Source organism: Dipodomys merriami, unplaced genomic scaffold (assembly GCF_024711535.1).
Source record: "Dipodomys merriami isolate MVZ:Mamm:240054 unplaced genomic scaffold, mDipMer1.0.p SCAF_11, whole genome shotgun sequence".
NCBI lineage: Eukaryota > Metazoa > Chordata > Mammalia > Rodentia > Heteromyidae > Dipodomys > Dipodomys merriami.
Window position 1 is genome coordinate 43,161,290 of NW_027202382.1, and position 13,531 is coordinate 43,174,820.

A 13,531-nucleotide genomic window follows, 5' to 3' on the forward strand; every position below is an offset into this window, starting at 1 on the left:
GCCAACGACTATTTCCTGCCGTTACTCTGACGTTTCCCCGCAGCGTAATTGAAGGTGGCGTCTTTTGACGCCTCTGGCCCTGCGTCCGCAGAGGACTTGGGGACGTGCGACGTGACCCGCCCATCCGCCAAGCGGACGTCGGCTGCCATGGCGACGCTGCTGCGCAGGGCGCTGTGCCCTCTTGGACGCCTCCGGAGTCGTCCCGGACCAGCTACAGGTATTGGCCTGGTCCCGGGCAGGGGCGGAAGGAATCTGCGAGTAACTCAGCTAACCTCGGCCTTGTTTCTGCTCTTTAGATGCGCCCCTCCGGGCCGTCAGCCATGGCGCCGGCCTGCTGTACCCAGACCACATCCCCACCTCCCGGTTGCAGAAGGCGCTGCTGGCTGCGGGCTCGGCGGGAATGGCGCTCTACGACCCTTACCGCCACGGTGAGAGCAACGCTCTGCCTTTCCAGCAGGGCGGCAAGAGGTCGGGTGCACCCAAGCCTAGCAACACTAGTCACCAGGAATGTTCTATTAAAAGTGCAAGTTGAGGGCTGGGAAGGTAGCTGGGAAGGTAAAAAGCCGGAAATGGCGCTGTGGCTCAAGTGGTAGAGCTCTAGCCTTGAGCTGAAGAGCTGAGGGAGAGCTCCCAGGCCCAGAGTTCAGGCCCCACGACCGGACCCCCCCCAAAAAAAAATTTTTTTTAAGTGCAAGTTGATGGGCGTCGGTGGCTCAGACCTGTAATCATAGCTACTCAGGAGGCTGACATCTGAGGGACATTGTTCGAAGCCAGCCTAGCTAGGAAAGTCCGTGAGACTCTTATCTCTTCTTAATTACCAACAAAACAAAACGGCTGGGAAGGTGGCTCAGTGGTAGAGTGCTTGCCTTGCATGCTTGAGGCCCTGAGTTTGATTCCTCAACACCACATAAACAGAAAAGCCAGAAGTGGTGCTGTGGCTCAAGTGGAGAGCTGAGGGACAGCGCCCAGGCCCAGAGTTCAAGCCCCATAACCGACAAAAACAAAACAAAACACGAAGTAGAGCCATGGCTCGAGTGGTAGAGTGCCAATCTTGAGGGGGGAAAAAGGCAAAGGGACAGCACTCATACCCTGAGTTCAAGGCCCAATACTGGCACACACCAAAAAGGAAAGGAAGAATGAAAGGAAAGGAAAAAGAAAATAAGCAATTTGAGCCGGACGCCAATGGATCACACCTGAAATCTTCCTAGCTACTCAGGAGGCTGAGATCTGAGCATGACAGTTCAAAGCCAGCTGGGGCAGGAAAGTCCGTGAGACTCTTATCTTCAGTTAACCACCCAAAAACCACAAGTGCCACTGTGGCTTAAGTGGTAGAGTGCTACCCTTAAGCGCAAAGAGGTTCAGGGACAGAGTCCAGGCCCTGTTCAAGCCCCACAACCTCCAGAAGGGAAAAAAAAAAAACTGGTGTAGGGTCATCAAATAGTAACTGTACCTGAATGCAAACCAGCACTGTGATAGAAAAGGCTATACCAATCAATGAAGTACTGATACTCTGTTGTAACAACGTTACATATGGAAGTGATTAAGGAATTCCTTAGCAGCAGGAATAATAGCTATAAATAGTTCAAACACCAGTAGCTCATACCTATAATTCTACCTACTCAGGAGGCAGAAATGCAGAGCATCATGATTCAAGGCTAGACCTGGGAAAAAAATTTGGGAGATCTCTCATCTCAACTAGTTGCTAGGCATGGTGGCAGACACCTGGCATCCTAGCTATGTGGGAGGCTAAAATGGGGCGGATCCTGGTTTCTGGCCAGCCCAGGGTAGGGGAGAAGGGTTGTAAGACCCTATCACAACAGAAAAGGCTAGACATGATGGAGTGCACCTGTCATCCTAGTTGCAGGCAGGAAGATAATTAGGATAATGGTCCCAGCTGGCTCGAGCAAAAAGCAAGACCCGAACTCAAACAGTATCAGTAATGCATGCCTGTAAACATAGCTACATCAACTGAGATCTGGTAGTACAGAGCCAGCCAAAGCAGGAAAGTTTGTGAGCCTTTTTTTTTTTTTTTTTTTTTACCAATCCTGGGGCTTGAACTCAGGGCCTGGGCACTGTCCCTGAGCTGCTTTTTGCTCAAGGCTAGCATTCTACCACTTGAGCCACAACACCACTTCCGGCTTTTTCTGTGTATGTGGTACTGAGGAATCAAACCCAGGGCTTCATGCATTCTAGTCAGGCACTCTACTCCTAAGCCACATTCCCAGCCTGTGAGACTCTTACCTACAATTAACCACCATAAAGCTGGAAATAGAGATGTGGCTCTAGCAGAGTACCTGCCTAGCAAGTACAAAGCTAAACCTCAAAACTGCAAAAATTAGTAAAATAGCTATAAATATATTGAGTCATTGCTGTGTTTCAAGTGATTAGCTAAGCAATTAACATGAATCTGTACAAGTAAGATTTAAATATTATCCCTGTCTTACTGTGTCTCGGAGAACTAAGACTCAGACCTGGTCAGATAACTTAGATGACCTTCCCAATCTTTGCCCATTTCTGTCGTTTCAGACATGGTTGCAGTTCTAGGGGAAACTACAGGATGCCGTACCCTGAAGGTTCTCAGGGACCAGATGAGGAGGGATCCAGAGGGTGCTCAGATCCTCCAGTAAGTCCCAGGTCTTCCCAGAGGCTTGGGGCATTCTCTAGAGATCATGAACTATACAGGTGTCACATTTTGTTAGTCCTCTTCCTCTAGGGAGCTTTTCTTAATACCCTGACTATGGATGCTTGCACAGGCTGGGCACTCCAGAAGCACATATGTGTGTGCGCATGATAAGGCAATATGCTGACCTCAAGGTTCTGTGTCTTCATTAAGCTCCCATAATGTGCTAGCTGTATTCCATCTTGCAATATCCTTGGTTTGAGTGAGTCACCTCAGGTTTAGCCACTTTGCTGGTCTGTGCCCCTTCCTTACTCCTAAGCTTGCCTCAGTTGGAACTTTGCTGGTACCCTATACCCATATTCTCCCTTCTGCCTTTCAGGGAGCGTCCCCGGATCTCACTGTCTACTCTCGACCTGGGCAGGCTCCGGAGCCTGCCTGAAGGCTCCCTCGGCCGTGAATATCTCCGGTTCTTGGATATGAATGTGAGTTTTGCTTCTGTGCTGTGGCAGTCACCAAGAATGGCAGACACATGGCATGGGAATGATGCCCTGGGACAGGGGAAGCCCTGAACTGCTTCCATGATCAAGAGTGCCTTCTGTCTGGTGCCCAGGTTTCATTGTTTTCTAGGGGATGGGCAGATGGGCTTGGAAGATCCTTCCAATTCAGTCATTGGTGTTGATTAACCTTATTCTGCATGCCCACTGCCCGGCTCATCTGTTATCTCACAGTCAAGAATGTTTTATTTGGGCTGGGAAGTGGTAGAGTTTGCTTGTCTTGCATGCATGAGGCCCTGGGTTCGATTCCTCAGCACCTCATAAGCAGAAAAAGCTAGAAGTGGCTCTGTGGCTCAAGCAGTAGAGCACCCACCTTAAGCTGAAGAGCTGAGGGACATTGCCCAGGCCCAGAGTTCAGGCCCCATGACTGACAAAAAAAAAAAAATGTTTTTAATTGCCGGGCACTGGTGGTTCACACCTGTAATCCTAGCTACTCAGGAGGCTGGGATCTGAGGATCAAGGTTCAAAGCCAACTCAAGGCTAGGTCTCTATCACTTGAGCCACAGCTCCACTTCCAGCTTTTTGGTGCTTAATTGGTGACTTTCTTGCCAGGCTGATTTTGAACCACAATCCTTAGATCTCAACCTCCTGAGTAGCTAAGATTACAGGCGTGAGCCACTGGTGCCTGGCTTGGCCCATTGTTTATACCCTCTCCATTTCATGCTAGTCCCACAGATGCCCCTCTGCCAAGTTTCTTGGCAATCTAGGCTGCTGGAGGAGCAGAATCAAAGGCTGTTATAGAACCAGGTTCTCACCCCTTCTGTCATGGGTCTGCCCAGTACTTGTAGGATATTAGAAGCAGTGTCCCTGGCCTTGATATGCTGGTTCCAGTAGAATCCTCCCAAGTGGTAACAGCCATGGTCCTAAAGACAGGAATCTGTCCCTCACCCTCTCCTGACACTGGCCTTGGCAGAGCGATCCCCTGCTCTGATTTACACTTTCTTCTTCAGATTGCACCAGGATGCAAGAAGACTCATCAAACCTGCCAGGGAAGCCTATCCAAGTGCCATTCGGGGAGGGACAGCTTCTGAAGTCCCTAGAGCCTTTCTATGGAGGAGAGGAATGGCAAAGGTCTAGCCAGGGCCAGCCTCCTCACCTTGCTCCACAACTGCCCTTGTATGGTAATAGCTTGGAAAGGTGACACTTCCAGGGCAAGGAAATCTGAATGGGAAGGGATGCCCTTATCCTAACCCACATTTAGAACTAGGCTGGGAGTCAGGCTGCTGACCTGAGGCTGATGTCACTGTGAAGTGTGGTCATTCTGTGAAATCCAGAAGCACAAATGGACTCTGGAGCTCAGGAGAGCTGGAGATAAGCCCCGTGCCAGTGGCTCACGCCTGTAATCCTAGCTGCTCAGAAGGCTAAGATCTGAAGATTGCAGTTCAAAGCCAGCCCAGGCAGGAATGTCCATGAGACTCTTTTTTTTTTTTTTTTTTTTTGTTATGTGGCTTGAACTCTGGGCCTGGGCGCTGTCCCTCAGCTTTTCAGCTCAAGGCTAGCACTCTACCACTTGAGCCACAGTGCCACTTCCAGTTTTCCGAGTGGTTTATTGGAGATAAGAGTCTCATAGACTTTCCTGCCTCAGCTGGCTTTGAACTGCAATCTTCAGATCTCAGCCTCCTGATTAGCTAGGATTACAGGTGTGAGCCACCAGCTCCCAGCTATGAGACTCTTATCTTCAATTAACCACCAGAAAACTGGAAATGGCACTGTGATTGAGTGGTTGAGTGTTTGCCTTGAGCTGAAGAGTTCAGGGACAGTGCCTAGGCCCAGAGTTCAAGCCCCATGACCAAAATAAAATTTTAAAAAGTGGGGGGCTGGGGGTTTAGCCCAGCGGAAGGGCGCCCGCCCGGCGCGCACGCAAGGCCCTGGGTTCGGTCCTCAGCCCTGGAAAAAAAGGAGCTGGAATTAAAACCTTGCTTTGCCCTGTTTTTACAGCCCTTTAACAAATCCTCATCAAAGTGAGGGTACTTAACATTTAGCTTCAGGGCGCTGACATGGCTGACTTATTAGGGATGTCAAGGTACTTGTTTTCTTTCAAATTCAGACTTAGTCAATTTATTTATTAGCTGTATGATCTTGGGCTAGCTACTTTATCTCCTGAGCCTTTTTTTCTTACTGATATCTAAGGATGATGGTAACACCTACTTCCTAGAGTATTTAAGTACAAAATGCAACCGTCTTTGTAAAGGTCATCATATAGGACTGGCACATAGGCACTCAGTAAAAGTAGCCTCACACAAAAAATAGAACTGCAGAGAAAATTAGGTCCTGGGGCCCAAAAGGTCACAAATTCAGGCCAAAGATGACACTGAGCCAGCAGCTTTTGGACAGGCTAAGGCCTAGTCTAGGGAGCAGGCAGATGAAGCTGTTCCTGCAGTGTGTGGGTGTTACAGTAAATGGGGCAAGCAAGGAACATCTGGACGGCCTTACCTGGGGCCAGAGAAGTGCCCCAGGCAAGCCCTTTACTCTCTCTTTGAGGAGGTGTGAGCTCTTCCAGCCCTGCACTTGACACAAGGTTACTACAGTGAGCAAAAGAGCCCTCATATAGCAACATACATATAGAAATAGAAGACATGTAAGGGAAAACAAAGGAGGAGGCAACAATGCTTGATAAGAAATGTACTCATTACCTTCCCCATGTAATTGTAACCCCTCTGTATGGTATTTTCACAATTAAAAAAAAATAGAAGACACAGGTAGTTTAAAGCCTAACACTAGCCATTTTAATAAAAACAAAAGAGCCCAGTGCCACTGGCTCAGATCCATAATCCTAGCTACTCAGGAGGCTAAGATCTAAGAACTGCAACTCAAAGCCAGCTAGGACAGACAAATCCAAGAGACTTTTACCTCCAACTAACCAGCAAAAAGCTGGAAGTGGGGTCTGGGAAGGTGGCTCAGGGATAGAGCGCTTGCCTTGCATGCCAGAGGCACTGGGTTCGATTCCTCAGCACCACATAATCAAAAAGAAAAAAGCCGGAAGTGGTGCTGTGGCTCAAGTGGTAGAGCGCTAGCCTTGAGCTGAAGAGCTGAGGGACAGCGCCTAGGCCCAGAGTTCAGGCCCCACGACCGGACAAAAAAAAAAAAAAAAAAAGCTGGAAGTGGAGTTATGAATCAAATAGTAGAGTACCAGCCTTGAGTATAAAAGCTGAGGTACAGTACCCAGACCTTGAATGCAAGCCCCAAGATTGGCGCATGTGCACACACACAAAAAGGTTACCAATTTCCATTTAATACAGCTCCCTATTGCCCTTCCCAACTAAGGACTTTAGAGGCAAACAGGCTAGAAACACTGTACAAGTTGGGTAGACCCAAAGACATGTATAGCCTCTCAGATTCCCCACCCTCACCTGCGGTGGGGTGTGGACAGAAGCAGTCCACAAAAGCAGTGTGTGTTAAATTTTTATCTTTTAAGTAGTTGTACAAAGGGGTTTCAATTCAACAGGTTAGTTTATGAGTACAATGCAGCTTGTATGTATGTGTGTGCTGATACTAGGGCTTAAACTCTGGGTCTGAGCTATCTCTGAGTTTTTATTTGCTCAAGGCTGGTACTCTACACCACTTGAACTATACCTCTGCTTCAGCTTTTGAAGGTAAGTCTTCTGGGCTGGCTTCAAACCTCTATTCTCAGGTCTTAGCCTCTGGCACCCAGCTAATACAATGCATCTCGATGAGTGTCACTAAACAGGGTTTGGGTAGGAGTTGGTGGGAGTGGTTGGGCCTTTTAGGCCCTGGGGACTATCAGAATGTCCTGTTTGTCAGAGGGTCTCCCCAGACACCCGAGCACCCACCCGCTTCGTGGATGATGAGGAGCTGGCGTACGTGATCCAGCGGTACCGGGAGGTACACGACATGCTCCACACACTTCTGGGCATGCCCACCAACATCTTAGGTGAGTGCATGAGGGAGAAGGGAGGGCAGGGCACCCTGGTGGGCTGGCTCCCTGCGGGTCTATGGGGCAGATGCACCAGTCTTCACCAACCCACCCATCAAGCTGGGTCAGAGTCTGCCTTAGTTTCTGCTTTATGGAAACATGCCAAGTATCACCTTTGCCACACATCCCCTTTCCCCATGCCCTCTCCCCCATGTGGCTCCTACACCCATGTCACAGCCTCCAACACCAGTGTTCCTGCTTCCGGGCCTCTAGCAGTTGCCCTGCTCTGACCCCCTCCTGGACACTCCCCACTGGGAGAGTATTTGTGTACATACATGTGTGTGTGCACATGTGTGAGTACTAGGACCTGAACTAGGGACCTCACATTCTTTTTTTTTTTTTTGGTCGTGGGGCTTGAACTCTGGGCTTGGGCACTATCCCTCAGCTCTTCAGCCCAAGGTGAGCGCTCTACCACTTGAGCCACAGCGCCACCTCCGTTTTTCTAGTGGTTTATTGGAGGTAAGAGTCTCACTGACTTTCCTTGCCTGGGCTGGCTTTGAACCATGATCCTCAGGTCTCAGCCTCCTGAGTAGATAGGATCAGGCTTGAGCCACAGGTGCCCGCTAAAAGGGCCTCACATTCTTGTTTGGTTTTTTTCACTCAAGTCTGGTGCTCTACCACTTGAGCTCCACTTCCAGCTTCTTCCTGGTTAATTGGAGATGAGTATCTCATGGATTTCAGGCTGGCTTTGAAGTTCTGTCCTCAGATCTCAGTTTTCCAAGTAGCTAGAATTACAGGAGTGAGCCACCAGGACCCAGCCTTCACCTGGCTTTTGAGGTCCCCTGCATGTGAACCCATTTCCCTTCCAGTCCTTATTCTCCTCTGCTTGTTCTTAGACCCTCTTCTCCACCTCCAGAGCCAGTATAGGCCTGGCCACAGCAAGCACTGGCAGGGTTGGGAGGATGCCTCTCTGGGAGCCACCAGCAGTACCACTGCCCCCCACTTTGCACCTGCTTACCTCCATCCCATCCTTCACCCCCAGGGGAGATCGTGGTGAAATGGTTTGAGGCTGTGCAGACAGGCCTGCCCATGTGCATCTTGGGTGCCCTCTTCGGCCCGATCCGCCTCAGTACTCAGTAAGTTTTCAGGTGTGGGGACAGGACAATAGGAAATGGGAAGGGAACACAGGTCTTGAGCTGCCCTGTGGCTCTTTAGGAGGCAAAGGAAGTGGAAGAAAGACAGAACAGGAACTGGCCTGATGCAATGATCTAAGCCTGGACCTCAAGGTCTCTTGGGGAAGACCTCCATTATGGCAGGGTCAGAAAGACAGAGTTGGTGGAAGGCATGGTGGTGCTGGTTTTTGGAGTTGGATAGACCTTTTTTTTTTTTTTGGTCGGTCATGGGGCTTGAACTCTGAGCCTGGGCACTGTCCTTCAGCTCTTCACCTCAAGGATAGCACTCTACCACTTGAGCCACAACACCACTTCCAGCTTTTTCTGCTTATGTGGTACTGAGGAATCGAACCCAGGGCCTCATGCATGCTAGGCAAGCACTCTACCACTGAGCCACCTTCCCAGCCCCTGGATAGACATTTTGTTCATTTGTTTATGGCAGTGCTGGGATTTGAACTCAAGATCTTTTGCTTACTAGCCAAGCACTCTACCACTTGAGCCCTACTCTCAGTCTGTTAGCCCTCTACTTAAATCCAAGCTTTGTGGTACTCAAGATACATAGTTGGAACATGAGATTTTTACCTCACTGAGCTTCCCTTCAGCTTTACTTGAGCTGGGTTAACCAAGTGCTGAGCATAGAGTGGGCTAAGTCCTTGGAACAGTGTGTCTTCTCTTCCCTCCACTGCCCTACAGGAGCCTGCAAGTACTGGTCTCGGAGCTGATCCCATGGGCAATTCAGAACGGACGCAGGTCCCCCTGTGTCCTCAACCTATACTATGAGCGGCGCTGGGAGCAGCCCCTGCAGGCCCTACGGGAGGAGCTGAGCATCACACCACCGCCCCTGCAGGTGCAGAGACAGGCCTAGCCTGAGCTGTGGTACCAGGAGGGCTGAGCCTGCCTCTGTGTGCCCTGCCCCCCTTGGGGTACAAGGGCCTCTGCCACTGCCTTTGTACTTTCTCTGAACACTGACCTTTGGACATCATTGAACATAATTGTCATAGTCATTGCTGTGTGGCCTGGAGGGCCAGCCTTGGAGGGAATGGACAGGGAAGTGGGGCTCCCAGGGGAGCTGGGAGCTGTCCACAGACAGCCACAGGTGCACAAGGATGGGCTACCAAAGCTTACACTGGAATGTTCATGTCCTAAGCTTCTATCTGAGACTCCTCCCTGGCAGTCAGGTTTTTCTTTGGGCCAGGTGGCCTGTCCTCAAAGGAGCAAGGGCTGCACCCAGGTCCAAAGGTTGGAGAAGAGCTGGCCAGAGAAAACAAGTCTGCTGTCTGAATAAAAGCTTCCATCAACTCAAGTGTCTGCTTGTCCTCCTTGACCTCAGCTCTGACTGTCTTGGACCTTTCAGCGCTGAGGGAAAAAATTCCCTTCCATCCTGAACTTGAGCTGCATGGCCCTCTCTGTGGGTCTGACTCCAGACCCGGGGGATTCAAGTCCCCATCCAGCTGAGGGCTGAGGGCAGAGGGTAAATCCACTTTCATCCTCAGTCAAGGCAATGTCAGTGCCTGCCTTCTAGGGTTAATTTGAGGTGTTCTGAAATGAGGCATGAAAGAGCTCCAGAGAAAGGGCTGAGAGGAAGAAGACTTTTTTGTGGGTTTTAAGGAGGATTGTGTATGTGTGTGTGGTTTTGATTTTTTGACAGTCTGTCTACAGACCCCAAGATGACCTTAAACTTGAAATCCTCTTGTCTGCTTCCTGAGTGTTGGAATTGCAGATATGACGATCACACCCAGCCGGGGCTGTTTCCTTCTCACTGTGTTCACAGAAGGAAGCTGTTTGGCTATAGTTCATTTTGAAATGACAAATAAGCACCTTCCTGGGGCTGAGAAAGTGGCTCAGTGGTAGAGTGCTTGCCTTGCATGCATGAGGCCCTGGGTTCAATTCTTCAACACCACATAAACAGAAAAAGCTGGAAGTGGCGCTGTGGCTCAAGTGGTAGAGCGCTAGCCTTGAGCTGAAGAGCTGGGGGGACAGCCCAGGTCCAGAGTTCAAGCCCCACGACAAAAAAAAAAAAAAAAAAAAAAAAAAAAAATTCTGTCCACAAGGAATGGAAGCAGGCAATGTGAAATGTCCCATTGGAAGTGTGGCGGCTCTGAGGATTTAGGGCCAGAAAACACTCCAAGGTGACAGGGCCTTTGAGTGTTCCAGAGCCGCCAACTCTCTGTGGATAGGTCATCTGAGGCCCAGAAGTAGTCAAGGAATTGCCCCGATAAACTAGGACTCAGGCTACCAGCCTGATTGATTTTCCTATGTTTCAATGTATTATGGCCACAGCCATAATACAGCTGTGTTATATGCCAGTCAGTGCTAAGCACTGGAGGCCCCTTACATGGCACCTCAAGGTGGTCCCTGGGTGGGGGACTATTATTAGTGAGGTGTTGGCATGAGAGAGAGAGTCTGCCTGCTACTTCCAGTCCTGGGCTTCTCCACTGGAGGAAGCTGTCCTGACTCACTGGACTCCTGCAGGAAGAGAAGGGGCTCCTTGTGCCTCAGCCATCATGGCAGCTGTTTCCATGGCTTCCCCACCACACACTGCAGCCCAGTGAGTCACATGTGGAGGTGTGGGAGGTGGTCACACTCCTAGATGGTTCTCTCTGTCTTCCATGTGGATCTCTTACCCCTCTAGACCCTAACCATGGAGTAGCATTTGTTTTGTGAGCTCATGGTTGGAGAAAATAATACTACCACTGACTTTTATTAGCATTCATTTGTTATACAAGGAAGATTTCATTGTGACATTTCCATATATGTATACAAGATGTCTTGATCAAACCCTCTCTAATGGTCCTTCTCTATCTTTTTTTCCAATGAAATAATGGGATAAATTCTTTTGTGTGTGTGTGTGTGTGTGTGTGTTGCAGGGCAAGAGTTTGGACTCATAGCCTGGGCACTGTCCCTTAGCTTTTTTGCTCAAGGCTTTTACTCTACAACTTAAGTCACAATTATACTTCCAGCTTTTTGCAGGTTAATTGGAGATAAGATGTTGTGATATGCCCAGACTGGCTTTGAATGTGATCGATGCTCAGATCTCAGCCTTCTGAGTAGCTAAGATTACAAACATGAGCCACCAGTTCCAGGCTTCTTTCTTTCCTTCTTTGTCAATATTGGGGTTTGAACTCATGTTTTCTTGTTTACCTAGCTGGCTGGCTGGCTGGTATTCTACCATTTGAGTCATGATTCCAGTCCTTACTGTTTTTTTGAGCTCTTGGTATATTCTGTATATTAATCTCTCCGTTAAATATTTTTCTTCTATTAGTAGTCTCATTAGTGGGTTTGTTCTATCTTTTCCATGCAGAAGCTTTTAAATCTGATGCATTCCTATTTGTCCAATCTTGCTTTTATTTTCTTGGAGTCCTATTTAGAAAACAAGCTTACGTTTTCCTGCAGTAGTTTCAGGTTCAGATGTTATGCTTAGATCTTTGATCCACTCAGAGTTGATTATACTGGGTAACAGGTAGGGATCTAGTTTCAGTTTCCTGCATGTAATCAGTCAGTTTTCCCAGGACCATTTGTTGAAAAGGCTGTCTCTTTTCTTCAGTGTACGTTTTTGGCTCCTATGTAAAAAAACAAGATGTCTGTAGCTATTACAACAAACATCTGGGTCATCTGTTTCATTGTTCATTGTGTAAGTGCCAAGGTCTTTCTATGCTGTCTGGCTTGAACTCACTCCTACCTCAGCCTCTCAGTGCTGGATTATAGACATGTACCACCACACGTGGCCTGAGTTGTTTGTTGTGTTTTTTTTTAAATTGTGTATATGTGTGTTTTGGTGGTGCTCCTGGAATTTGAACTCAGGGTCTTGCCAGGAAAACATTCTACTGCTGAACCACACTTCAGCTCCCACTCTGAGTGTGTGTGTGTGTGTGTGTGTGTGTGTGTGTGTGTGTGTGTGTGTGTGTGTGTGTGTGTGTGTGTGTGTGTGTGTGTGTGTGTGTGTGTGTGTGTGTGTGTGTGTGTGTGTGTGTGTGTGTGTGTGTGTGTGTGTGTGTGTACACCAGTACTAATGCTTAAACTCGGGTCCTGGGTACTGTCCCTGAGCTTTTTTTGCTCAAGGGTAGCTAGCACTTCACCTCTTAAACTACTTGCAATTTTTTTCTGTGGTTAATTGGAGATAAGAGTATCATAGACTTGGGGCTGGGAAGGTGGCTCAGTGGTAGAGTGCTTGCCTTGCATGCATGAGGCCCTGGGTTCGATTCCTCAGCACCACATAAGCAGAAAAAGCCAGAAATGGCGCTGTGGCTCAAATGGTAGAGTGCTAGCCTTGAGCTGAAGAGCTGAGGGACAGTGCCCAGGCCCTGAGTTCAGGCCCTATGACCAGCAAAAAAAAAAAAAAAAAAGAGTTTCATAGACTTTCTTGCCTAGGCTGGCTTTGAACCACAGTCCTCATATCTCTGCCTCCTTAGGCATGAGCTATCAGCGCCTTGCTGCAGTCTTGAGTTCTTAACCTATGATGCCCTACCAATTTCTATTTAGAAACTTTCGTTCTCCTATCTCACCATACTTGCCTAGAAAGAATGTGACCTCAGATAGCCCAGTCTGGCCTCAAACTCGTGATCCGCCTGCCTCAGCCTCCAGAGTAGCTTTGATTATGGGTGTACATCAACATTTTTTTTTTTTTTTTTTTTTTTTTTTTTTTTTTGTCGGTCGTGGGGCTTGAACTCTGGGCTTGGGCGCTGTCCCTCAGCTCTTCAGCTCAAGGCGAGCGCTCTACCACTTGAGCTATAGCGCCACTTCCTTTTTTTTTTTTTTGGTTGGTCATGGGGCTTGAACTCTGGGCCTGAACACTGTTCCTCAGCTCTTCAGCTCAAGGCCAGTGCTCTACAACTTGAGCTACAGTGCCACTTCCAGTTTTCTGGTGGTTTATTGGAGATTAGAGTTTCATGGACTTTCCTGCCCTGGTTGGCTTTGAACCTCGATCCTCAGATCTCAGCCTCCTGAGTAGCTAGGATTACAGGCGTGAGCCACCAGTGCCCGACTCAACATGTTATACTTTTGGGAACAGCACTGTCAATGCATTGTCATTTACTCAAATATCCCCACCTCAGAGAGGCCTTCCTTTACCACCGCATCAGAGAGGCAGCATACAGGAGTTGGATACTTCACTGTCAAACAAGTAGTCAGGCCCAAGTCAGCACCTTGCAATAAGCCTGAAAGTAGTAAATAACCTTAGCTTTTTGTTTTTGTGTTTTTGTCAGTCATGTGGCTTGAATTCAGGGCCTGGGCACTGTCCCTGAGTTCTTTTTGCTCAAGACCAATGCTTTACCACTTTAAGCCACAGCTCTACTTCCACTTTTCTGGTGGTTTA

The 13,531-nt window shown here is 48.7% G+C and overlaps 1 protein-coding gene across 1 annotated transcript; it reads left to right on the forward strand.

Annotated features, from left to right (window-relative positions):
* Nucleotides 1-81: 81 nt before the first annotated feature.
* Coq4 (coenzyme Q4) lies at nt 82-9,523 on the forward strand. The gene is made up of 7 exons (XM_070014722.1): nt 82-217; nt 297-428; nt 2,527-2,623; nt 3,000-3,102; nt 6,937-7,066; nt 8,091-8,184; nt 8,914-9,523. Exons 1-7 carry the CDS (start codon nt 148-150, stop codon nt 9,083-9,085), a joined length of 798 nt encoding a protein of 265 aa, XP_069870823.1. The 5' UTR covers nt 82-147; the 3' UTR covers nt 9,086-9,523.
* Nucleotides 9,524-13,531: the final 4,008 nt, after the last annotated feature.

What these genes read in the sequence shown, in the direction of transcription:
- Coq4 (XM_070014722.1), top strand. Translation starts at nt 148, where the DNA reads ATGGCGACGCTGCTGCGCAGGGCGCTGTGCCCTCTTGGACGCCTCCGG. An exon ending in CATGCCCACCAACATCTTAG is followed by an intron (nt 7,067 to 8,090) that starts GTGAGTGCATGA and finishes CTTCACCCCCAG; the next exon opens with GGGAGATCGTGGTGAAATGG. An exon ending in CCGATCCGCCTCAGTACTCA is followed by an intron (nt 8,185 to 8,913) that starts GTAAGTTTTCAG and finishes ACTGCCCTACAG; the next exon opens with GAGCCTGCAAGTACTGGTCT.